General features: G+C 42.5%; 1 protein-coding gene across 5 annotated transcripts in view; it reads left to right on the forward strand.

Annotated features, from left to right (window-relative positions):
- The window catches only part of LOC129191224 (alpha-2-macroglobulin), a 65,567-nt gene that overhangs the window by 36,598 nt on the left and 1,550 nt on the right, over nt 1-27,419 (forward strand). The window contains exons 16-34 of one of the 5 annotated variants that reach the window (XM_054794389.1): nt 4,154-4,354; nt 6,653-6,737; nt 6,878-7,025; nt 7,150-7,375; nt 7,715-7,841; nt 9,501-9,622; nt 11,964-12,015; nt 17,130-17,213; nt 17,279-17,455; nt 17,550-17,631; nt 18,572-18,728; nt 22,503-22,577; nt 23,015-23,177; nt 23,262-23,461; nt 23,526-23,741; nt 26,476-26,594; nt 26,805-26,895; nt 26,961-27,029; nt 27,288-27,393. In XM_054794389.1, the coding sequence (XP_054650364.1) occupies nt 4,154-4,354; nt 6,653-6,737; nt 6,878-7,025; nt 7,150-7,375; nt 7,715-7,841; nt 9,501-9,622; nt 11,964-12,015; nt 17,130-17,213; nt 17,279-17,455; nt 17,550-17,631; nt 18,572-18,728; nt 22,503-22,577; nt 23,015-23,177; nt 23,262-23,461; nt 23,526-23,741; nt 26,476-26,594; nt 26,805-26,895; nt 26,961-27,029; nt 27,288-27,393 (2,500 nt within the window). The remainder of the gene's footprint in view (nt 1-4,153; nt 4,355-6,652; nt 6,738-6,877; nt 7,026-7,149; nt 7,376-7,714; nt 7,842-9,500; nt 9,623-11,963; nt 12,016-17,129; nt 17,214-17,278; nt 17,456-17,549; nt 17,632-18,571; nt 18,729-22,502; nt 22,578-23,014; nt 23,178-23,261; nt 23,462-23,525; nt 23,742-26,475; nt 26,595-26,804; nt 26,896-26,960; nt 27,030-27,287; nt 27,394-27,419) is intronic. The other 4 variants (XM_054794390.1, XM_054794391.1, XM_054794392.1 and 1 more) reach the window with 4 other exon arrangements.

A 27,419-nucleotide genomic window follows, 5' to 3' on the forward strand; every position in this document is an offset into this window, starting at 1 on the left:
GAATGATTGTGACTGAGCTAGGACTCAGTAATTCAAGTCTACAAAAGATGGCTTCACTGATTGAAAAACAAAATTTTTTAGTGCATGAAGCTTCTACTTGAGTCGGTAATTTGGCCGCTATATGCGGTCAGATATTGACCAAGGGAGACAAAATGGGTGGCCGCTGGCTGCGTTGGACAGGTGACTGCTATACACAGCGTCTATAACATGTAAATTTGCTGCGGGGGATTTTTCAGTGGCTGCTATAGGCAGGTGGCCGTTCTATACAGGTGGCCGCTAAGACAGGTTTGACTGTGTGTGTGTGTGTGTGTGTGTGTGTGTGTGTGTGTGTGTGTGTGTGTGTGTGTGTATATATATATATATATATATATATATATATATATATATATATATATATATATATATATATATATGTATATGTGTATATATATATATATATATGTATATGTGTATATATATATATATGTATATATGTGTATATGTGTGTATATATATATATATATATATATATATATATATATATACTGTGTATATATACCTGTATTTTCACGACCATAAAGCGCACCGTATTAAAAGGCGCAGTTTCAGCTACAGGTGCTATTTTTGTATTTAACACATACACAAGGCGCACCGTGCTATTGGGTGCAGGTATGCATGGTAACACATACCGACTAGCCTACTTGAAATCAGGATGGTCATCACTCAACACAACAGTCTAAGTCATGGTGCACAACTAAAAACATCACACAGCAACGCAAACACAGACAAGACATTACCTCTATTTTTGCAGAACAATAACTAACAACTATGTAGCTCAAACATGTAACTTTAAGAGCATTTGTACCAAAACACAACCGCAAAGCACGCTGGGGAACAGGAAGTGCTCCCCAGCGACGCAGCAAAACACTACCGCAAAGCACGCCGGGGAACGACGCGACAATACGCTAGAATGCTTGCTATTGTATGTTTTTAAAAAGCCAGCGAGAGCAAAACTGAGTTGGGTTGTACTTTATTGAAGTATTTAACAATGTACTCACGTTATTTTTGATAAATCCTAATCCACAAATCTTTTATATCCCAAATGAAGAGCGGGGCAAGTTCTCCATCAAACACGCCAGGTTCCCTGTCGTCTTTGTCAGTCAGTCTCGTTGCCGTGCGGCGCCTCAGAAATGATGCTGGCTTTTGTGAAAGCTTGAACAGTGCATCAGACACGTTAGCCCAAGCATCCACAATCCATTAGTGAAGCTGTGTTCGCTAGCTGTCATCCATCGCTCCCATGCCGCTCGCGACGTAACTTTAAACGCCGTGTTTACATCCATTCACAAATTGTGGCGAAACTAGCACGGCGCTGCATTCCAGTGTTACTGAAGCGTGTTCGCTAGCTGTCATCCATTGCTCCCACGCCGCTCGCAATGTAACTTTAAACGCCGTGTTTACATCCATTCAGAAATTGTGGCGAAACTAGCACGGCGCTGCATTCCTGTGTTCGCTAGCTGTCATCTATCGCTCCCACGGCGCTCGCAACGTAACTTTAAACGCCGTGTTTACACCGATGTCCAGCGGTTGGAGTTCCCTCGTCAAGCCTCCCGGAATGATGTTAAGCTCCAGGTTCATTTGTGGTGATACGTGTGAAAAACATCCGGTTTCTTTCCGTACACGTCACTCAGCCATTTTCTCCTTCCAGCCGCTTTGGTCCGGCTGGAAACTTTTCTTTAGGCAGCGTCAGCGTCTACCACAGGTAGCAGTTTCTGTCCATTACCATGGCAACCAAGCACAACAGTAAAAGCCGACTTCTTGTGTCGCGTTGTGTGTATCGCTACGGTGCTGGTCTTCTCTACAGTGTGGTTCACCAGGATGTGGAAAGTGAGCGGCACGTCGTCCATGTTGGTGATGTAGTTGGATGGATAGATGGCGCCATTTCATAATAAAAATAAACTTATATAACTACTGGGGCGTGCCTTTAGCGTCCTCAGTCACGTCCACCTTTCCTTTCCTCTATACAAGCAGCGTGTCGGCAGGCTCCCAGTCAGTCGAGCGGAGCGCTCATAAAAGTCACGCAGCAACACTTACAGATTTTGGAACTCGGTACACACATACGGCGCTCCGCATTATAAGGCGCCCCGCCCATTTTGGACAAAATTTAAGACTTTTAAGTGCGCCTTGTGGTTGTGAAAATACGGTATATATACTGCTCAAAAAAATTAGAGGAACACTTCAAAAACACATCAGATCAATGAGCTCCTGGACAGTCTGAGGAGCAACCTGGCGCCGCCGGATGGACCTAAACATAATGTCCCAGAGGTGTTCTATTGGGTTTAGGTCAGGTGAACGTGGGGACCAGTCAATGGTATCAATTCCTTCATCCTCCAGGAACTACCTGCATACACTAGCCACATGAGGTCGGGCATTGTCGTGGACCAGGAGGAACCCAGGTCCCACTGCACCAGCGTAGGTTCTGACAATGGGTCCAAGGATTTCATCCCGATACCTAATAGCAGTCAGGGTGCCGTTATCTAACCTGTAGAGGTCTGTGCGTCCTTCCAGGGATATGCCTCCCCAGACCATCACTGACCCACCACCAAACCGGTCATGCTCAATGATGTTGCAGGCAGCATAACGTTCTCCACGGCATCTCCAGACCCTTTCACGTCTGTCGCATGTGCTCAGGTTGAATTTGCTCTCATCAGGGAAGAGCACAGGGCACCAGTGGTGTAGTTGCCAATTCTGGTGGTCTATGGCAAATGCCAATCGAGCTCTACGGTGCTGGGCAGTGAGCACAGGGCCCACTACAGGACGTCGGGCCCTCAGGCCACCCTTATGGAGCCTGTTTCTGATTGTTTGGTCAGAAACATTCACACCAGTGGCCTGCTGGAGGTCATTTTGTAGGGCTCTGGCAGTGCTCATCCTGTTCCTCCTTGCCTCAAAGGAGCAGATACCGATCCTGCTGAGGGTTGAAGGGCCTTCTATGGCCCTGTCCAGCTCTCCTGGAGTAACTACCTGTCTCCTGGAATCTCCTCCATGCGTCCAGGTACCGCAGTGATGCCCTGGTCCAGATCTGGGAGGGGATCCCCCAGGACACCATCCGTAGTCTCATTAGGAGCATGCCCCGACGTTGTCAGGCATGCGTACAAGCACGTGGGGGCCACACAAACTACTGAGAATCATTTTGAGTTGCTACAATGACATTTGAGCAAAATGGACCAGTGTGCTGCATCATTTTTTCACTTTCATTTTTGGCATGTCTTTGATTTCCCCCCTCTATAGGGTGATCGTTTTCATTTCTATCAAATTATGTGGCATCATTTTGTTACTAATACATCACCCACTTATTATCAGTCAAGATATTCAAGATCATTTTTCCCCCAGTTTAGATCTGATGTGTTTTCGAAGTGTTCCTCTAATTCTTTTGAGCAGTGTATATATATACTGTATATGTATGTATATATTTGGGCCAGCTACAAGAATGAGCCCTGATATTTCAAATGCACTCAGAATGCAGTCAGAGTTGTTATAATGCACTTTACATATCCAAGTATAAACCAAGAATTGTCATCCCGACAACGGCATTCTGGCTCATTCTGCCTGTTGTGTAGCTAGGGTATCATGTAAGTGCTCCCTTAAATGAATTAACTAAAATAACATTTTTGGTCTGTAAATACGAGACATGTTGGATGTTGAGGGACTGTCTTGGTTGACACGTCTCCTCATCACTACGTGGACGGTCATGGTGAAAAGAGAGCTGAGTTGGAAGGCAAAGCTTTTTGAGAAAATAAAAACATTCCTAAAACCTACTAAGCTAACTACAGTTATGTTAAAGGCAAAATGTATACATTTTTAGTTCCTACAGTGAGAAGACACAGCCTGGGTTGAGCAGAAAACACAAAGTAGAGCCAAGAAAATCTTTTTCAGGGATCAAGTCGGCTTTAAGCCTTCTACAGTATGTTCTCTAATGGCAGGCTCACAGCGCCATACTTGAAATCCCTTCATGAAACCCTTTTGTTCTAGATAACACTAGACATTACCAGGATCATCTAGTATCTGTGCTATCAATATCAATGTCTTTTTTCACTTTCTGGTGTCACTTCCAGTGAGTGATAGCATTATACAAACAAGAAGAACATCATTTGGAGCTTAAATGTATGTTTTTGTGCAGGTTTACAGTCAGCTGCCTCTGCAGAAGCTGTCGGGATACTCTCATGAGGTTGAAGACAATGAGCCATATCCGTGCCTCCCTGAGCCCATGCCAGAGTCTGAACCTGACATTTTGGATGATGCTGCACCAGGTGGGCGAGACAAGCGCTCCGTTTACTTTGGACCAACCAATAAGAAGAATGACGTCTTCAGCATCTTTAAAGTAAGGCCATGGCTACAGTCAATTAACACTGATCGGCATATGTTACGTATGATCGCTTTTCCACACAATGCAGAGCTCAGATGAGGAATTGTAAACGTGATCATGTTGAGACAGAAATGACATGCTGTCATGTCAATAAGTTCAATAAAAATAAAACTATTTAGTTTCATAAAATAACAATCCTAAAATTAAATGACTTCTGTTGTAATATACACATTATATCTGTACACATTGTTTCACAAAAGTTAGTACACCTGACATATTTCTGCTAATATTTTATATCATCTTTTCATAGGACAACACCTAAAGAAAGGACACTTTGTCCCCTCAAAATAACTCAACAAACAACAAGGATCATATCCAGATGTTGTGTTTGTAAAATACATGAGGTTGAAGGGGTGGGAGCTTCACATCGTATACACTCCCAATCAAAATGTTAAGACCAGTTGAAAAATTGCAAGAATTTACATTTTGCACGGTTGGATCTTAATGAGCTTCTAAATAACGCTTCAAAATGAGTAAGCATTTTTTGCAAACAAGAATTAAAGAGAAATAGGCTGTTCATCAGCTGATAAAAAGTTTAAGACATAGCTCAAACCTCCCCTAAAATATAAATCATTCTTGTTAATCAGCTGTAAAAAGGGTTTGGGCATGCAGTGTTTCCAGGAGGCTAGTGGGAATGTTGCTCCAGGTGGTGAGGATGGTTTCACAGAGGGCATCCACTGTCTGGAACTGATGTCCATTTTTGTAAACTTCCCTTGCCATCCATCCCCAAATGTTCTCAGTTGGATTTAGATCAGGGGAACATGCAGGATGGTCCAAAAGAGTGAGCTTATTCCTCTGGAAGAAGTCATTTGTAAAGTTCAGGTTACATTTTTTCTCATCAGAGAATAAAACTTTTTTCCACTTTTCAATGTCCCATGTTTGGTGCTCTCCTGCAAATTCCAAATGGCCAATTTTGTGGCCTTGAATGAGACAATGTTTTTTGTTCTAAACAGCCTTCTCTGGCAGATGGCGTCTGATGGTTATTGGACTGCACTCGGCACCAGTGACAACCTTCATTTGGGCCGAGAGTGGTCCCTTGTCTTGACGAACAGCCAATAGGATCCTCCGGCTCAGGGCCGGTTGTCATGCTCAACAGGACAGGAGTGAGCACTTCCTGTCCTGTGCTCTTAATTTGGTGCGCTGCACTTCCTGCTAGAGGGACGCTGCATCCGCTTCACCGCAGTGGTTTGTTGTGCAGCTGGCTGCAATCGTAATTAATTGGGTTTAAAATCCCAGTGCCATCTCAAATACGGCGCTGGTTCATTGTCTCTTTGCTTGTTGCCTTTGTGTACCTCATCTGTGCTGTCACTTAGACGGTTCCCTTTCCTGTTACTACAGCCCAAGTCTTCCATGTATGATTTTTTTCACAGAGCCTTTTTCACCCCTGTCGCTTTTTGTTGTTTTCACCGCTTTATTAAAGTATTTTTATTTTCCACCACCCACACCTGTTTCTGAATACTGGGGGTCAAGCACTCGACAGCTGCGCAGAACGTGGCGCCACGTTTTTTTGGGTCTACCACTTAACGTTTTTGTTCCATAACCCTCGGGATGTTTAGAAGTTTCAAATGACTGTCTTACTCCGTCCAACCTCAGCTCAACAATCCCACCTTATTCAAAGAGAGAAAGCTTTTTTGCCTTTTCCATCAAGAGATCACGGCAGTGTGAATACCTAAATCACATTCAATACAAATTTTTGCCAACATTTTGCCTTTTAAAGGCTGTGCTCTTAAAGGTTAGAACAGCCTATTTTACTTGAATGCTTGTTTGCAATAAATTTTTGTCTTACTCCCATTTCTTCTTTTTGCATTTTGAAGCTCTACTTAAAAACTCCTTGAGATCCGACAGTGCAAAATGTAAATTCTTGACATTTCAACTGGTCTTAACATTTTCAGCAGTCTACACAATTTTTACTATTTTTGAAATTAAATTTTTTATTCATTAATTTTCCTATAGCGGTTGTCCTTGTTACAGTAGGGCACAAATGCAAACTCCACACAGAGATACACAAATATTTGAACACTTGATCTCTCCTTACTGTGAGAAAGACATGCCAACCACTAATCTATGCAGCTTCTCATCCAAAAATTGTTATTTAATGAATTATTATTTATTTCCTAATGAAATATTAATCAAATTGTACTCTTTTTATGTGCCCTAATGTAATGGGAGGGAGAAATACTGGAGCTGCTGCGAGACAATTTTTGGTGTTCATGATTTGTGACTTGCTGATCAATTTCTTTTTCTCTCTCGCAGGAAATTGGAGTCAAGCTGGTGACAAATTCAGATGTGAAAAAACCTTATGACTGTCTTCAAAGCCGATTTGCATATTATTATGATGGTATGTTGATTAGGTTTACCGCTCATATTGTCATATTATCGTCTTTGTAGCAAATTGAAGGTACAAAAACTTTATTTGCTCGTCGGCACAGAGTTAAAAAAAGGAAGCTGACAAAGTGTGTGCCCGGATTCCCTTTAAAGGTCTTCTTTCTGGCCTCTCAGAAGATTTCTTAGATGCCCCTGTTTCCATGGCGTTTAACGTGATGCCTGGGTCGAGAAAGGAGGTGAAGAAGGAGACCATTAGGGTATTCTTCCCAGAGACCTGGATCTGGGACATCGTTGCTGTTGGGTAAATATGTGAAAAATATGTTTGTTTTTTTATGCATCTTACACACTGGCACAGATTTCTTTATTGACGTTTGCATCCATGGTTTTTGAGCTTCAAGCAGTCTGTCCATTTGCCTCCTGTCCAGAGACACGGGTGCCGTCAGTGTAGAGAAGACGGTACCAGACACCATCACCAAGTGGGCTGCTGGAGCTTTCTGTGTGTCTTCTGTGGGCTTCGGCGTGTCAGCCAACACTGCACTGACGGCCTTCCAGCCCTTCTTTGTCAGTCTCACGCTGCCCTACTCTGTCATCCGAGGAGAAGTATTTACTCTCAAAGCAACGGTCTTCAATTATCTCTCCAAATGCATCATGGTAACTACAAATGCTAATGTAACCACACTATATTACATCTCGAACATGGATTCACATTGGTTGTTCAAGGAGATGGTGACTGTGGAACACAATAACAGGAGGTGACCTCCCTGTGGGGTGGTATTGTTCAGAGTAACTAAAACAATATCTATGGTGTGAAAAAGTGTTTGGCCCCCTTCCTGATATATTTTTTTGCACGTTTGTCACACTTAAATGTTTCAGATCATCAAACAAATTTAAATATTAGTCAATGACAAACACAACTGAACACAAAACAAAGTTTTTAAATGAAGGTTTAATGGTATCAAAAAAGTCATCATGTATTGTGTGTGTTTTCAGGTGGAAGTTACACTGGATGATTCAGAGCAGTACACCTTCAGGAAATGTGATGGCTGCCAATACAGTGTGTGTTTATGCAGTGATGAGAGTAGAACTTTCTCCTGGATTGTCACTCCAAGCGCTCTTGGTAATCATGTTTGTTATAAAATCTCAATGTTGACATTATTGATGATGTTAAGTTATTATAGATGACCTTTCAGGTTGTACTTTTGATAGAGCATGCGTCACGCAAGGGTGATTTTCATCTTGACAAATTCACATTTAGGCAGTGTTGCATAAAGCAAATACTTCATATGTTGTATTCAGTCATGGCATGCCAATGTTTTTGAGAGGTTTTTTTGTATCTACTTTTAAAATTTAGATTTAAGTGTAGTTTGTGCACACCTGGAGGTAAAAAGGACTGGAACAAATTAGGATTTGACCAACGGTACCTGGTATGTCCTAATCAAATATTATGACATTACTACTACCACATCACTACTATCAGAATCAGAACCAGAGCATAGAGCGGAGGGACCCACCTGGTGTGGCCCAGCAAAGTGCGCTGCATTCGGACACACACTTTGAGTAACTGGTGTGACGCGACGGAGGTCTCTAGCAAACTTTTTGCACTGTTCAAATGCCGCGGCTCTGCCGTTTCACGTGGCTTATAAGGTTTTTTGTGTGCTTTATGGGGTATTTTCTTCTCATTGTGGAGCATTTGGCACAACTAGCACGCAAAATGTCTTCCTCGGAAAGTGAATGTTTGTTTACAAGTGTGCTCAGGGTAAGTTACGACCCTCACAATATGGGTAATCTCCCCCTCATTGCACCATTTTTTTTTTATTATCCGTTAGCAGAGCCATATTTAATGTTATCTAATTTATTTGTATGCCGTCATAATTTCCTTATATCTGGCTGATAATTATAATGAACCCTAGTTTTTTTTGGTACAATGTTGTTGCATCTTCAGGAGGTTTCAAAAATTGCTTTAATTCCTGTAAATTAAAATAAAAAATCAATTTATTTTAGGAATTTTGAATGAGTTAAAATAACTTCACCATAATAGCTACAACATAATAATGGGAGAGCTTTCCGTGAACGTGATTAAACGTGATTTATTAGTACCAATCACAAACTTACAGGCCAGTCTGCAAATTACAGTTGATGAATATGTGAAATTAAGAAAGACGTTTCATATTGTGCAGTAGTTGTGATATTGTAGTGTAATACTGCAAAGAAAACTTATTTTGCCAGCATAGGATATCAATTCAGAATTGCCCAAAATATTCCATTGTAAGCAGTTAACTGATGTTAGATGCTGTCAAGTTGACATAAATATAAAGCTTATAAAGTAGAGTGGATAATGGATTTGTATGTGGAGCAGTAGCTGGCCTGGAAAAAGAGTCTTTGTATCAGCTGGATGAGGACGAGGCTGTGATGAATGCTCAGACTCCCTTGGAGGCGTGCTGACAATCACTTGTACTAACATGTCAGGTAGCATCACTGATGAAACACTTGGAAACCTCTCCCTCAGGGGCTGATCTGTACGTTGCCTCTGTGAGAACAATTTTGGATGTGAAGGAGCGTAGGGGGTGGGAGATGGAGGTATGAGGAGAGCGTGTCTTATAAGGCAACAAATGGGGATTAATGACGGCCAATAGGACGGGAATCTGGCCAACACGGAGGAGGGGGGTGGATAAAGCCTAAGACTAAATTGGCTTGGAAAGCAACGAAAGCTGAATTTGATGAAATGCTAATCAATATTCCCCTTGCTGTCAGAGTAAGAGTGTTTGTTTGCACACAGGTAAGGTCAATCTGAAGGTCAGCGCTGAGGCTGTGAAGACAGACGAGATGTGTGGAAATGAGGTGGCGGCTGTGCCTGACGTGGGCCGCGTTGACACCGTGGTCCGCACCCTGCTGGTGGAGGTCAGTACCTGTCACTGGCAATGTACACGTGATTATCACGTATATTAGTAACTACTCAGTGCTGTACACTGCTGCAGTTAAAAGCACGTTATTCTTTATCAACATATTTTACAAACAAGAATCGTCTGTGTTTGCCTCCTTCCTGATTTTTTTTTTTTGCATGTTTGTCACACTGAAATGTTTCAGATCACAAACAAATTTAAATATTAGTCAATGACAACACAACTGAACACAAAATACAGTTTTTAAATGAAACTTTTTATTATTAAGGGAGAAAAAAACCCAAACCTACATGGCCGTGTGTGAAAAAGTCATTGCCCTCTAAACGTAATAACCAACCCTTAGCAGCAACAACTGCAATCAAGTGTTTGCGATAACTTGCAATGAGTCTCTTACAGTGCAGTAGAGGAATTTTGGCCCACTCATCTTTGCAGAATTGTTGTAATCCAGCCACATTGGAGGGTTTTGTAGCATGAAGCGTCTTTTTAAGGTCATGCCACACCATCTCAATAGGATTCAGATCAGGCCACTCCAAAGTCTTCATTTTGTTTTTCTTCAGCCATTCAGAGGTGGACTTGCTGGTGTGTTTTCGATCATTGTCCTGCTGCAGAACCCAAGTTGGTTTCAGCTCACCAACAGTTGGCTGGACATTCTCCTTCAGGATTTTAGACAGCAGAATTCATGGTTCCATTTATCAGAGCAAGTCTTCCAGGTCCTGAAGCAGCAAAACAGTCCCACACCATCACACTACCACCACCATATTTTACTGTTGGTATGATGTTCTTTTTCTGAAATGCAGCGTTACTTTTACGCCAGATGTAATGGTACACACACCTTCCAAAAAGTTCTACTTTTGTCTTGTGGGAGTATTTTCCCCAAACGTCTTGGGGATCATCAAGATGTTTTCTGGCAAAATTGAGACTAATGTTCTTTTTGGTCTTATGGTGGAGTCATGAACACTGACCTTAAGTGAGGCCTGCAGTTCTTTGGTTGTTGTTGTGGGGTCTTTTGTGACCACTTGGATGAGTCATCGTTGTACTCTTGGGGTAATTTTGGTTGGACAGCCACTCCTGGGGAGGTTCACCGCTGTTCCATGTTTTCGCCATTTGTGGATAGTGGCTCTCACTGTGGTTAGCTGGAGGCCCAACGCTTTAGAAATGGCTTTATAACCTTTTCACAGACTGATAGAGCTCAATTAATCTCAGTGAAGTTATGTTTTAACGGGGGGGGGGGGGGGGCAATCACTTTTGACACAGGGCCACGTAGGTTTGATTTTTTTTTCTTAATAATAAAAAGTTTCAGTTGTGTTGTCCATCCATCCATCTTCTATGCTGCTTCTCCTCATCAGGGTCGCGGGGGTATGCTGGAGCCTGTCCCACTAGGAGTGTGTGTGTGTGTGTGTGTGTATGTGTGTATATATACTGTGTGTATATAAATATATATAATTACAGTCTGGAAAAAATGATTAGACCACCCTTATTTCTTCAGTTTCTTGTTCATTTTAATGCCTGATAGAACTAAAGGTACCTTTGTTTGGACAAATATAACAATGACAACAAAAATAGCTAATAAGAGTAAAAAATTTTGGCAGTACAATGCTATAGCTATTCATGTAAGAACTTAAGTGATTTTGGTTATTATCAAGAAAACCATGGAAGGTGCTAGACATCAGCTCTTAAATTAAACTTTTAGCATAGGCTTTTAGACATCAATCAAAAATGCTGAGGTCACTGTGGGCCTGCTAGCTGGCTCTGTGAGGCAAATCTGAAATCTGATTGGCTATCAAGAAAATAGCCCCATTGCTAATAGTGTGTATGTGATATGGGCCAGCACTGCTGACTGTGAAGGCCTTTGGCAGATTACATTGACATGACAACACATAGAAGCTGAAATTTGATTGGGCAAAAAGATCTAACAAACACATACACAACTGGAAGCAGTGCAGCCAAGAAACACGCAGCGAAATGAAAATTAAAATAGAGTGTTGGGAATAAAATAAAATATAAATGTAGGTCAGTGCTTCTGGTAGTGTTTAGGCCAGACACCACTGTGTCAATAAAATGTGTCGTTCAATGAATGTGATCGCTCCTCCACATGTTATGCAGATGATAAATTGTTAAAAGTGAGCGTGTAGAGACAGAAATGACATGCCGTCATGTTAATAAGATAATACTATGGCTTTATTACAAGAACAATGTATAGACATTATTCAATTGGTTTTGTGGTCTGTTGCTGTATATAGAACATACAATTGAAATTACATTAATTTTGGGTGCATATTGTGTCAGCTTGCTTTGTTTTCATTGCTATGTAACATTTTCTTTGTGGGTTTTTCATTCAGGCTGAAGGAACGCCTCAGTCCGTTGCTCACAACACACTCCTCTGTCCTGCAGGTGAGCTTTGGCAGCATCTTCTTATCTTTTCTATATGTCTGTTATAATAGGTACAGGGACCAAAGGTGCTGTTTCTATGACCATTGGATACTTTTGAAGACAAAGCTGAATGTGTAACCCAATCCCAAAAAGGAGCATAGGACTTCATGCATATTCTTATTCTTCATATTCATCAACTCTGTTGTAAAAGTCTTGAATTTGATTTGTGAAACATTTGGTGAGATGGGTCTTGCTTATGCCTCCCTGAAGGTTGAAATGTTTTTTTGACAGGGAGAGCTACTGTATATACAGTAATTCTACATTATATTATACTACAGTAATTCCTCATTTATAGCGGTTAATTGGTTCCTGTCGTGACCGATGTGAATTTCCGACAAGTAGGATTTCTTATTTATGAGTGTAATATTTTGGTAGTTAGAGCATAGAAACCCTGCTTATGACTTGCTAAATACAGGTTTTAACATTATTAGAGCCCTCCAGACATGAAATAACACCCCTATAGTCACCTTTACATTCCTATTACCCAGTAGAGATAATAAGAGAAAATAGTCAGTTTGTTGCTATAAATGTCTTCCCCATCGTCCAGGGTGTAGCACACCTCTCACCCCAAGTCAGCTGGGATAGGTTCCAGTTTACCTGTGACCATAATGATCACAAGCGGTGTAGAACATTGATGAATAGATGAATGTCCAAATAAAAAAGTTCAAAACTAGCATGGAAGCTACATGGAAGTAGTGGCACAGAGTACAGAGCTCAGGTCAACATGCCTCATTGCTCCGCCCCCGGTCACTACAGAATAAGGCAGTGTGTGTGAGCAGAAATGACATGAAGACTAAAGGAAAAGAATACATAGATGTCATTTCCAAAGGACGCCGCATCATTTGGAATTGTACTGAAAACTACTTGATACAAAGCACAAAGACGTGTCATTGGTCAATGATACCACATTGATATCAGATTTATGTCAGATTGAAGGTTCTTGTATGGCACAGTGCCATGATGTGTAGTATGTGATCGATAACAGATTGATATCAGATTGCAGGTTCTTGTATAGCACAGTGCCATGATTTGTAGTATGATTGATACGAGAACCTTCAATCTGATATCAATCTGTTATCAATCGCATACTGCACATCATGGCACTGTGCTTTGATACAAGAACCTTCAATAACATACACTCTACACTGTGCTTTGATATCAGATTGAAATGAGATTGAAGGTTCTTGCATCAACGCACAGTTGGTTGGTTGGTTGGTTGAATTTATTTCGAACATGCATATGTCCGAAAAGGAGTAGGAAGAAGCAGAGCTTATTTAATCCTATCCCCTTTTTGTAGCACATGAATTGCTAATACATACGTGTGTGTACATACACATACAAACATGCACATACATATATATACACTTACATCTGCACTTACACAAGTACGCACATATATACATATACAGTATACACATATACAGTATACAGGTACACAAATGCTAAAAAAAAAAAAAGCATTTCCTTTCCTTTTCCCTTTGTTTATCCTGTCCTTCCTCTCCTGTTGATATCCACATCTTCTTTGGTTTTGCACTGCTAGTGACACTGAGTTTGTATACAAGAGTCCCTTTTATTAACTATGTCAAGGTTATTGCAATTATGCTTATTGTCATAGTCATATGATCTTTAATATGTTCCCAGATCGCTGATATCTTGGACAACAAGCACTCTTGCGACTCCTGGACCTCCTTTTAGTTTGATGTAGATTTTCCCGTTAGTGCTCCAAGTGTTTTGAATCTTTCCTTGCTTCCTCAGGTCTCGTGCTTTTTTGGCGATGTCAGAATTGCGTTTTGTCAGATGCTCATTCATGTAGACGTTGGTGCCTCTTAGCTTCTTTCCCCGTTTCAGCAGTGCAGTTTTGGATTCCCTGTTGGTGAACTTAATGATGACAGGTGTGTTGTTGTTTCTGCCATAGAGTGGGACGCAAGTGTCAATACTGTTGACACCGACATCCACCTCCTTCGAGTGTAGGAAGTTAGCAATCTGTTGCTTTATTGAAGGAGCGTCTCTTGACTTGGGTGTGATTTGGAGCCCTGTGAGGACCACATCATTCATTCGTGCCATCTGATCCATCTCGTCAATGAAGTTTTTAACTTGCTCCTTAATATTCTCCTTTGCTTCTTTCTCTTCCTCAAGGGTGGTGCGAAAGTCAGCACTGTCCTTCAATAGTGCCTTGATATCATCCTGTAGAATGTTGATATCATTGCATAGTGCTCTATTTTCTTCCCTGGGGTCTTTAGCATCCTTAAGATCAGTACGTGAGGCGGCTTCCATATGGTTTATAGCCTCCTTGAGAGCAGTGCGCAAGGCAGCGTTATCTTCCAATAATGCCCTGATATCATCCTGCAGAACCCTAACATCCTTGCAAAATGCTGTATTTTCTTTACGGTTTATCGCTTCCTGAAGGCAGCATTGTCATTCAGCAGTACCTTAATGTCGTCCTGCCGAGCCTTGATATCTTCCAAAGGGTATTTAACCTCCTTAAGAGCAGCGCTCAGGTCTGCAGTTTCATCTTGCAACTTCTTGACTTCTTTTCTTAGTTTTTTGATATACTTGTTTTGTGCTCTATTTTCTTCAGACTGTATCTCTACAGTTGAATGCAGCTTCTCAATTGCTCGCATTATTTGTCGTAGAGTGATCTCTCTACTCTCGAAGCTTCTATCAAAGGTTTCTTTGCAGCTCTTGAAAGCATTTTGCAACTCTTGGTATCTTGGACTAGCTAGATATTCTGCCAATGTTTTTATTTCCATGTTCACTTTGAATTCAGAGCCAGAATCGTTTTCCTCTGCAAGTTCAGAGCCAGAATCATTTTCCTTTGTGTTTGACATTGTTGCTAAGCAACCTCTTTGAACTTCAGCAGTTAGCTAGTTAGCTAGACTTGCTAGCAGTATCGATACTTGGATAGTCGAGAGGTACAGATACAAGTTAAAGTTGGGGGATTCAGCGAGCAGCACTGATCTTGTGTTCATGAAGTGTCGTCAGGAAAGCACCAAAATAGTTAAAATTTCCAGTTTCATCAACAGAGCTCCTGCCATACACGTCCTTCCCCGTCAAGAAAAAAAAAAAAAAAGGGCCATGATCTGTAGGTCAACGTAAACTTTATTATCCCCAAGGGGCAAATTGTTCTACAGCCAGCAGTATCGCACATAGACGCCAAACCAACAAGAAATACAAAATAAAAAAACAAAACAAGAAATACAACACCAACATTACAAACAGTTATTCAGCACAACAGTGGCTGCCGGAACCAAATAATTCCTTATCCTATTGGTCCTACGTTTACAGTTGGAACACCGTATCTGCGACCCGATGGAAGCAGCCTGAACTCATCATGCAGGGTATGACTGGGATCAACAAGGATTGATTGAGCTTTTTTCAGAATCCACCTCTGATACAACACAGTTAAGTCATTAAGTGTGGTCCCAGCAGTTCTGCGGCACACTTTCGTGATGCCCCGCAACCTGTTCCTGTTTTTTTGAGGGTGAGCAGCCCATACCAGCTGATAAAAGAAAATGTCAGTACTGATTCAATAAAACAAAAATAAAACATTTTCATAAAATTGTTATCCACTTTAAAACTGAGAAGCCTACGGTAAAAATACATCCTCTGATTAGCTTTTTTTTTACATACGGCATCCACCTGAGACTCGAATGTTAGCGTGTGGGCCAGCATCATTCCCAGATATTTGTACTGCTGAACCACCGCAATGACTAGCTTATCAATAACAACAGGTGAGACGACTGTAGGATTCTTCCAAAAATCGACAATAATCTCCTTGGTTTTTGACATGTTCACCTTTTAGAAGAACGTGCTACACCAGTCCATAAATTCAGACAATACAGGGCCATGATCAGAATCATCATCCCTAAGGAGAGACACAATCACAGAGTCATCTGCAAATTTGAGAATATGCCGGCCTGGGTATGGAGTTTAGCACTCATTGGTATACAAGACAAATAAAAGAGAGGAGAGGACACACCCCTGTGGCGACTCAGTGGAAGATAGAAGAACATCAGATAAAACACTGTTTACTCTCACACGCTGCGACCTCAGATAAAAAGTCCATCAACCATGATATGAGGCCAGGGTTCAGTCTTTCTACCAAAATATGCACTTGGATGCAATTAAATGCTGTCACTAAAAAAACTAGGCGTACAAAAGTCATTGCATCTTCCAGATATGTCAGGATCAGACGAAGCAGAGTACCTAACGCATCATCAACCCCCCTCCCAGACCTATAAGCAAACTGGAATGGATCCTTATTTGCCTGAACAAAATTCAAAAGCTCCCCTTCCATAATTTTTTCAAATGTTTTAATCAGCATAGAAGTGAGAGCTACAGGTCTGTAGTCATTAAGAGCCTTAGGACAGTTCGTTTTTGGCACAGGAACAACAATAGAGTCCTTCCACACACAAGGGACCCGTTAAAGTTGGAGAGACAACTTGAAAATAAAAGAAAAAATGTCTGCCAAATGGTCTGCACAATTTTTGAGGACACGACCCCCAATACCATCAGGGCCAGGGCTTTTCCTCACTCTTACACCTCTAAAACGTTTTAGGACCTGATCCCAGCCCACCTGCACGGTGGTCTGTTCTGAGGTATTTTTAAAAACTGACAACTCCTTACTAAAATCGTGGATATCAAAATGGTTGTAAAAAATGTTCAGCTCATTTGCCAGCTCAAAATCCGACTTGTCCTTGTAAGAGAACTTTGCAGCCTTCAAGTCTTTACTCACTTGTCTCTGAAGCACCCTATGTCAAGTCATGTCACCCTGGTTAAAACAAATCAAGTTTCTCAGAGATTTAGATATCCAAGGTTTATTATTTGGATATACTGAAATTAATTCCCGGGGAATGACCAAGCTTTCACAAAAGCAACATATGCTCAACAGTCTCAGTCAGTTCATCCAAATTCACACAGGCTTCTTTAAAAACATCCCAGTCCATACAGTTATAACAGTCCTGGAGACATTGAAGGTTCTTGTATCAAAGCACAGTGTCATGATGTGTGATTGATATCAGATTGACGGTTGTTATACTGTCACCTGGTCATTTTGGGGGTTTCTTTGTTGCCAGAGGGACCAGTGGAGAAGAATATCTCTCTTCTGATGCCTGAGATGTTTGTGGCGGGATCTGCCCGGGCCACGGTCTCTGTGTTGGGTAAATAAGAACTGTTGATGATGATGATCATCATCACACAAGTTGACAGTTGGCTACGTGTGAAGGTGACCTGATGGGCCGAGCCATTAAGAATCTGGACCAGCTCCTGGCGATGCCGTACGGCTGTGGGGAGCAGAACATGCTGCTCTTTGCTCCCAACATCTTCATCCTCAACTACCTGAAGAGCACAGGACAACTGACTGCTGAGATCCAGGACAAAGCAACACGCTTCCTGGAAAGCGGCGAGTCTCATTGACTAGCATAAATACACATACAGTATCACCCTTATTTCAAGAATAAATGTTGTTGATATGATTTGTTATTGTACGTGTTCAGGGTACCAGAGGGAGCTCACCTACAAGCATGACGATGGTTCCTACAGCGCCTTTGGGAAGAGCGACAAGTCTGGCAACACCTGGTCAGTAAAAACTAGATGTTGCTTACTCATTTCACTATTTCAATATTTACCATATTTTTCTGACTAGAAGTGTCATTTAGTGCTATTTATGATGGAACTATCATAAGAAGTAAACATTTTTACGTATATAGGTACAATAAAATGAAACACTGAAGAATAAGTAGAATTATTACATGTCTCTATGAAATGTACGTACTTCTAGATCTGCTTGTCAAGTGCAATGAAAACGCATTTATTAGAAGATATTCCTGACATGGATTCATTATTGATTTACCATCACTTGTCCCAAAAGTGTATATATATATGGTGTATTTGAACTGTCAACAAAAATAGCAGGATTGATGATGCAACACATTTGAAGTACTTAGACTTTATTTGGCTTCATTTGACGCAAGAGTAAAAAGGCAGCCGCTCACACAGTGTCTTTGTCTCCAGCAGAGGACATCCTAATGATGGACTTTCTGCAAACTCTGCCAGCAAACCTTCACATTTGCTTTCATGGCCATAAAGCACAGTGCCTTTTGGGTGGGATGAGGATGTGTGGGGGTGGCTGTTTGTGGAAAGTAGGACTCTCAAGTGTCCAGTCACATGACTATTGCTACAGAGTGTTTCTACACCATGTTGCTACATGATTTATCGTGTGAATCATTGATTTTATTGATGAATGTGACTGGCCTAATGTTGGTAAAAAACAAACAAACAAACAAAAAAACCTTACTCCCTCAGCCTTAAGAGACATACTGAAAACCGGGTCGAGAGTCCAGGCTTTTGGCCCAGTGGTCAGCTCTCTCTACTCCCATTCCGAAGGTCCTGTGTTCGAGCAGTGCAGTGCTCTGTCACATTTGGAGCACAGCCATTGTTCTGCTGGAGCGCACTTCGTTTTGGACTTACTCTCACAGGCACACATAATTGTTTTATAAAAGTGTGTGCGTGTGTGTAGGTTGACCTCCTTTGTGATGAAGTCGTTTGCTGGAGCGAGGCCGTACATCTTTGTGGATCCAAAGCACATTGATGATGCCAGGAGGTGGCTGTCGTCAAACCAGGCCCCCAATGGCTGCATCAGGTCTGTGGGAAAGCTCTTCCACAATGAAATGAAGGTAATGACATACTTCTACACTTTGCATTCACTTGTGGGTGTGTGTGTATATACTGTATGTGTATGTGTTTTTGTCCAGACGTGTTTTCTTATATGAGGCAAAGTGTTATACAAACTACAGTCCAAAAAAGCAATAATTGTTAAAGTATCCTTTTTGTAATACTTTGAAAAGAATCCACAAAGTCAGAGTAATAGAGAATGTAGAGTATGCTCCTCCGTGAATGACCATCTTATCATGGTGGAGGGGTTTGATTGCTCGAGTGATCCTAGGAGCTGTGTTGTCCGGGGTGTGCCCCTGGTAGGGTCTCCCAAGGCAAACAGGTCCTAGGTGACAGGCCAGACAAAGATTGATTCAGAAGATCGTGTGGACAAACTCAAGAGGAGGGACTGCATCTTGCCCGGACGTGGGATATGGGGGCCTCACTCTGGAGCCAGGCCTGGGCAGGGGCTCGCAGGCAAGCGCCTAGTGGTCGGGCCTTCACCCGTGGGGCCCGGCCGAGCCCAGCCTGAAGAAGCCACACAGGATGTCCTCCCCCAGTAGACCCACCACCTGCGGGCCAAGCATAAGGGTTCGGTGCAATGTGTTTCGGGTGGCGGTCAAGAATGGGTGGGTGACCTGGTCTTTGGCGGCCAAATCTGGGTCTTGGGACTTGGAATGTCATTTCTGTGGTGGGGAAAGAGCCTGAACTTGTGCGAAAGGTGGAGACATTCCAACCAGACATAATCGGACTCCCCTCAACCGACATATTGGATTGTGGAACTAAACTCCTCAAGAGGGGCTGGACCTTGTTCTACTCTGCAGCTGCAGGGGAGAGGCGGCGAACTGGTGTGGGCTCATTAATAGGTCGGTGCCTTTGTGTTGGAGTCATCCCCGGTGAACAAGAGGGTCACTTCCCCTACGCCTTTGGGTTGGAGAAAGGGTCCTGACTGTTGTTTGTGTGTACGCGCCAAACACCAGTTCAGAGTATCCAGCCTTCTTGGAGTCTATCAGAGGTCACTCCGTAGTTCTACTGGGAGACTTCAACGCCCATGTGGGCAATGACAGTGTGGCCTGGATGGGCGTGATTGGGAGGAATGGCCTCCCCAATCTGAACCTGTGCGCTGTGATGTTATTGGACTTCTGTGCGAACCACAGTTTGTCCATAACAAACAACGTGTTTGAATATAAGGATGTCCACAAGTGCACTAGGCACCAGGAAACTGTAGGCTGCAGGTCTATGATTGACTTTGTAGTCGTATCATCAGACCTACAATCGCATGTCCTGAACACACCGGTGAAGAAAGGGGCTGAGCTGTCAACTGATCACCACCTGGTGATGATTTGGATTAGATGGCAGGGGATGATGCTGGACAGACCTGGGAGACCCAAACGTGTAGTGAGGGTGTGCTGGGAAAGTCTGGCAGCGTCTCCTGCTCATTGAATCTTCAACTCTCACCTCTGGCAGAGCTTCGCCTGCATCCCGAGGGAGAATGAGGATATCGAGTCTGAATGAGCCGTATCAAGTACCTTCATTGCTGAGTCAGCCGATCGGAGCTGCGGTTGCAAGGAGGTCGGTGCCAGTCGAGGTGGCAATCCCCGAATCCGATGGTGGACAGCAGAGGTCAGGGCTGCCATCAAGCTGAAGGAGTCCTATTGAGCATGGATGGCTTGTGGGACTCCTGAAGCAGCTGACAGGCAAAACTGATTGAGGCAAAAACTTGGGTGTGGGAAGAGTTCGGTGAGGCCAGGGAGCACGATTTTCGGTCTCCATGAACCTCAACGAGGTTCTGGCAAACCTTCTGACGCCTCAGAAAGGGGAAGCAGTGCCCGGTCCTCACTATTTACAGTTGGGATGGAAGCCTGGACCTAGACCGAGGACATGCTGGAGGGATTATGTCTCACAGCTGGCCGGGGAACACCTTGGTGTCCTCCCGGTGGAACTGGAAGATGTGGCTGGAGACCTGGATGTGTCTGTACTTACCTACTGAGAACGCTGGCCCTGCGACCCGGACCTGGATAAGTGGAAGAAAATGGATGGATGAATGGAATATGCATGTGTAGTATGTATTACCATATTTTCACGACCATACCAGGTATGCACGCTAAAACATACTGTGTCGCTCAGAAGTCAGTGAGGAAGTTACAATGCTTTTTTTTTTTAGATAAATTAAGAGCAGAACTTTCATTCAGTTTATCAAACTAACTTAAAATCAGGATGGTCATCACTCAACACAACAGTCTCAGTCATGGTGCACAACTAAAAACATCACACAGCAACACAGAAACAGACAAGACATTACCTCTATTTTTGCAGAACAATAACTAACAACTATGTAGCTCAAACATGGAACTTTAAGAGCATGCTTTGCGGTCGTGTCAAATGCACCAAAACACTACCGCAAAGCACGCTGGGGAACAGGAAGTGCTCCCAGCGACGCTACAATACGCTAGCATGCATGCTATTGTATGTTTTTAAAAAGCCAGCGAGAGCAAAACTGAGTTTGGTTGTACTTTATTGAAGTAACAATGTACTCACGTTATTTTTGGTCAAACCTCATCCACAAATCCAAAGTCCTCATCTTTTGTATCCCAAATGAACAGCGGGGCAAGTTCTCTCATTTTCAGAGTCAGTCTCGTTGCCGTGTGGCGCCTCAGAAATGATGCTGGCTTTGGTGAAAGCTCCAACAACAGTGCATCAGACACGTTAGCCCAAGCATCCACAATCCATTAGTGAAGCTGTGTTCGCTAGCTGTCATTCATCGCTCCCATGCCGCTAGCAACTTCACTTTAAACGTCGTGTTTACACCGATGTCCAGCGGTTGGGGTTCCTTCGTCAAGCCTCCCGGAATGATGTTAAGCTCCAAGTTCATTTGTTGCACTTTTGGTCCGGCTGGAAACTTTTCTTTAGGCAGCATCAGGGTCTACCACAGGTAGCAGTTTCTGTCCATGGCAACCAAGCACAACAGTAAAAGCCGACTTCTCGTGTCCCGTTGTGTGTATCGCCACCGTGCTGGTCTTCTGTGTGGTTCACCAATAAGTCGAAAGTGAGCGGCACGTCGTCCATGTTGGTGATGTAGTTGGCTAGTAGTTGTCGCCAATGTTTTTACTGCAGTAGGAGTGGAAGATGGCCATCTTTTCTTGTAATCCGCTGGATGTTGCTGCGCCACGGTAGTCCTTGCCTGGATGGATAGATGGCGCCATTTCATAAAATATACTTATATAACTACTGGGGCGTGCCTTTAGCGTCCTCAGTCACATCCACGACCCTTTCCTCTATACAAGCAGCATGTCGGCAGGCTCCCAGTCAGTCAAGCGGAGCGCTCATAAAAGTCACACAGCAACACTTACAGATTTTGGAACTCGGTACACACATACGGCGTATTATAAGGCGCCCCGCCCATTTTGGACAAAATTTAAGACTTTTAAGTGCGCCTTATGGTCGTGAAAATGTACTGTATATATACAGTTGTCCTTTGCAATATCGCAGTTCACTTTTCGCCAGAAATTAATTCATACATTTTGGCAATTTTGTGGTAGACTTCGGTCTATTATTAGTCAAAACATATTGAAATAGAAATGATATGTAGTATTCTGGTCACTAGGCAGCAGTAATTGATGATTTTCTTAACTTTGGGAGAAATAAATTAGAGGCTAACTGGTTAGCTTCCTAGCTCGTTAGCTTGCTAGTCCCGAGTCCCTGCATCCCATAAAAGTTGCAATGTGCAATAGGAGTGTAAATGTGAATAAGTGTGAATATGAGTAGAGTATGTGAAGGTGTGTTGTGACGTCCATCAGGGGGGAGTGAGTGACGACGTGTCCCTGACAGCTTACATCACCGCCGCCCTGCTAGAACTCAACCACAACGCAACAGTGAGTCTCTTTTTTCATTTCACATCCTATTCTACGTCACCACTTCCTGTTTCGATGCATGTTGAATACTATAACAATAAAGGTGTGTGTATGGATGGCTGTGTGCTGATGATCTCAGTGATACAAATCACATCCCGCCTCCACGTTTCAAACTGGCCAACAGGTTTAGCAGAAATTCACCAGGCAGATGTGACAGGAGCTGTCATGACAGGAAGGTCTATCGTAGGGGAACATTTCAGTGTAACACCAAACAATGGACTAACACAAAGTTATGAAGAGAAAACGGCAACACTAAGACTAAAAAAATCAAATAAAATTGGTTTTGTTGAGCTTTTAGCTGACATTGGTTGTGTTACATACTGTATAGTTATGACGACTAGCCATTATTATGATTATTCATACAGCAATAATTCATAAATGTGTGTGTGATGTGACAGAGGCCTGTGGTCCAGGGGTGTCTGAGGTGTCTAAAGGCAGCATCCAGCCAGCTGGACAACCTGTACACCACAGCCCTCATGTCCTACACCTTCACCCTGGCTGAAGACCAGGAGATGAGGAGCAAGCTTCTCAGCTACCTGCACCAGCGCTCCAACACAGACAGTACACACACACACACACACAAACACACACACACACACACAAGATGAGTCCCAATCCACACATGGTGAAACCTTTATTTTCTAGCAGGGGGAACTCGTCACTGGGAGCGTGTCGGGGCCTCAAAGAAAGGACTCGATTCCCTGGAGGTGGAGATTACCTCCTATGTAGTGCTGGCGCTGCTGTCTGGGCCCGTCCTGCCAGAATTTGGTTTGGACTACGCGTCCGGCATCGTGCGCTGGCTCACGCAGCAGCAGAATCCTTACGGAGGATTCTCCTCCACACAGGTAGACACAAACATTGCCTGCAGGTGAGCCGACTCTGAGCTTCATGCCATCTTTTGCTCCTCAGGACACGGTGGTGGCCCTGCAGGCGCTGGCTAAGTATGGTGCTGCCACCTACAGCGTGGAGGGCAGAACTACAGTGACGGTGACATCATTAGGAGGTCTAAACAAGCAGTTCTATGTGGACCAAAGCAATCGGCTGCTGTACCAGGAGGAGAAGCTGAGTGATGTCCCTGGAGAATACACGGTGAAAGCGGAAGGACAGAGCTGTGTTCTGGCGCAGGTACGATGTCTGTTTGGCTTTACACGTGTAGAACCACAGTGGAACACGTATGTCAGCAACCCATCGGAGTTGGTCTTGGTCTGAGTAGGTTTTCACATTTTTCTTTGTTTTTAAAACTGTGGCTGGGCGGCATTATTTGCATCATGAAGTGGGGGAGGCGTTACCTCAAGTACCACACTTTCCGAACTATCTCACACACTTTTTTTCATAGTTTGGCGTATGTATATATATATATATATATATATATATATATATATATATATATATATATATATATATATATATGTGTGTATATATATATATACACAGTCAAACCTGTCTATAGCGGCCACTAGAGGGAGTCTGCAAAAGTGGCCGCGATAGACAGGTGGCCTCTATTGACAGGTTGGCGTCCAGTTTGAATGTTGACCAGTAGAGGGAAAAAAAAGAAAAAAAAGGGAAAACAATAATAATAATAATGTTGACCAGTAGAGGGCACTGCGGACTGCGGATAAAAGTTGTACAGCACTACTAGGCTTGTTATTATCATGGTTCATGGTTTTAATCCTGAACATGCATATGAGTCAAACAGTAGCACATCACATAGTACAATTCACAATTTTGCATGTTCAAAAAGGAGTAGAAAGAAGCAAAGCTTATTTAATCCTACCCCTCATCAGTTGCAATACATTTATTCACCTCTTGTTCTTCCAAGTGTACTTTGTAGGTCTACATGACAATGTAGTGCAATCATAGCCAAGGTTTTTACTTACTAAAAGGAAGCTAGAGGCTTAATAATAACTGATAGAATATATCCACGACCCACAGAACAAAGCTGTGCTAGTAATGTCTTACGCTTGTTTTTTATATTTTACTTTTTATACGGCAGTGTCATTACAGCTTTAGTTCATCAGGAAGTGACGGGAAGTGACGGTGGGCGTCCCAAGCAGGAGAGCTAGGCTCAGTGCTAGCTGTGAGTTTGGAGAGAGTTGGGAAGTGTGTTTATGTTGGCGTGGATGTAAAGTCCTGCAGTGTTCTCCGCTGTTAATAAAGCCATTAAAGTGCATCGGCGACGTGAGTCTCTTCTTCCCCACAACAAGCGACATTACAGTATTGACCAGTGCACACCAGGAAATAAACGGTGTCATTTCTTACAGGCATTGGCTGGACAGCTATGTAGTGGGGCTTGTTTAACCTTTGCCTTGTGGGCAAGCAGGAAGGAGAGACGATGCTGAGAGATGTGTGTGTGTTCTGAGCTGCTGTCTGGTGGCTGCGTTCAATAAATAAAGTTGGCAGAAGCAACAGGAGAAGTTTCCTTCTTTGCTTCGGAGCTGAATAACACTGACAAGTTAACAGACTAGTAGCGAACGGAAAAGAAGACGGCTTTTTTTGTGTCGAATACAGAAGATGAGGACTTTGATGGATTTGTGGATGAGGATTGATCAAAAATAACGTGAGTACATTCTAAAATACTTGAATTAAGTTCAACCGAACTCAGTTTTGCTCCCGCTACCGCATGCATGCTAGCGTATGTTTTTTTTTTTTATTGTAGCGTCGCTGGGAGCACGTCCTGTTCCCAGCCTACTTTGCGGTAATGTTTTGGTGCAAATGCTCTTAAAGTTACATGTTTGACCAGGAAATAGCAAGCTCAAAAGAAGACGGCTTTTTTATGTGGAACAACTGACAGTTTGTGCGGATCTTGTGAATGATTGTGACTGAGCTAGGACTCACTAATTAAAGTCCACACACGACTGCTTCATTGATTGAAAAACGAAACTTTTTCGTGCATGAAGCTTCTACTTGAATTGGTAATTTGGCCGCTATATGCAGTCAGATATTGACCAAGGGATACAAAATGGGTGGCCGCTGGCCATGTTGGACAGGTGACTGCTATACAAAGGGTCTATAACATGTAAATTTGCTGCGGGGGATTTTTCAGTGGCTGCTATAGGCAGGTGGCCGTTCTATAAAAATGGCCGCTAAGACAGGTTTGACTGCACATATATATATATATATATATATATATATATATATATATATATATATATATATATATATATATATATATATATATATATATATATATATATATATATATATATATATATATATATATATATATATATATATATACACAAGTGAGCTCGAGAAGTTACGACAGGCCATTAACGTCACAGCCGGAGGAAAATAGGAGCACTTGATTTGTTCACCCACACCGTAGGGGGTAATCTTACCTCATTGGAGCTTTTTCTAAAAAAAAAATAAAAATTATTAAAAATATTTAAAAAAATATTTAAAAACATATGTTTTTAAAATGTGAATTAAGTATGAATACTTGTTAGTAAACATTGCCCCCTCCCTCTGGCTTGCTCTTCTTCTCTTGTGAATTTAATGTTGTTAGGAGTGGTGCCATGACACTCCTAAAATTATCATTATTAAAACTAATTTTATAATCCAGTGACACTTATGTTGTTTCTTTACTCACTGATGCCAATGAATCCTTTTTTCTTGTCAATGTGACAGCCACAGTATACTTAATGTTAAATGGTAAATACCAGGAAAAAAAGTTGATCTGTTCCAAAGGAGTGTGTTTCCACCACATAAACAATAGAAATAAAACCATAGAAGTCTTACCACAGCAAGCCCATGTTTCTTCCTGTGACAACATTTCCATGTTTTGTTATGGTTATGCCTGGCATACAGTGACATATCGGCACGCTAGTTGGTTAATGAGTGTATTTTTGTCCAATGACAGATGTCCATGCATTACAACGTTCCGCCTCCACCTGACTTTTCTGCCTTCAACGTGTCGACCAGCACCATGTCCAAATGCAACACCAGCAAACCACACATCATCCTCTTCGTGCACGCCAGGTGTGTATTGTGTACATTAAAGATGGTGAAAGTAATCCAATACATGCTAAACTATCTGAATAAAACATCTTTGTCTTATAGGTGACAAAGCTGGTGTCACAACTCATTTTTACGATATGCACCCTCATACTGTACATAGTGGGTAGTAGTAGTACGTGTGCTATAGGTACTACTAGTACGTAGAAGTATGAGTATGTGTGTGTTTTGCAGGTACCAGGGCAGGAGGGAGGAGACCAACATGGTCATCATTAACATCAAACTGCTGTCAGGGTACATTTTGGATGAAAGCTCCTTGCATCTGGTGAGTTCTTTCCTTCGTCTTCTTTCCTCTTCTTGGATTCACTCATCAACTTTCATGTTCTTCAGCTGAAGAAGGAGCGCTCGGTCAAGCGTGTGGATGTGGACCAAGCATACGTCAACATCTACTTGGACGGGGTAGGAGCTTGCTGCCTTGTCTTTTTCCAAAATTGCTTTGCTTGACCTTTTTGCCGTTACGTTGACGTCTATCATGTGTATATGCATACAAACGTTGTGTGTGTATATAGTGTGTATATACTGTCCTTGAGGTGGACACACTAGGCGTGTACCTGCTAGTCATTTACATACAGGAGTAGACGTGTACACATGAGGAGATGATGCATGATGATAGCAACACAGTGTATTAGGTTGACGTTAGTGTGTGTGTGCGTGCAGCTGAAGAAAGGTGAGCGGGTGATTTACAGCGTGACCTTGGAGGAGGACGTGCCAGTCAGGAACCTGAAAGCAGCTGTGGTCAAAGTGTATGATTACTACCAGACAAGTAAGACTTTTATCTCATAGCTGACT

Source organism: Dunckerocampus dactyliophorus, chromosome 12 (assembly GCF_027744805.1).
Source record: "Dunckerocampus dactyliophorus isolate RoL2022-P2 chromosome 12, RoL_Ddac_1.1, whole genome shotgun sequence".
In the NCBI taxonomy this organism is placed as follows: domain Eukaryota; kingdom Metazoa; phylum Chordata; class Actinopteri; order Syngnathiformes; family Syngnathidae; genus Dunckerocampus; species Dunckerocampus dactyliophorus.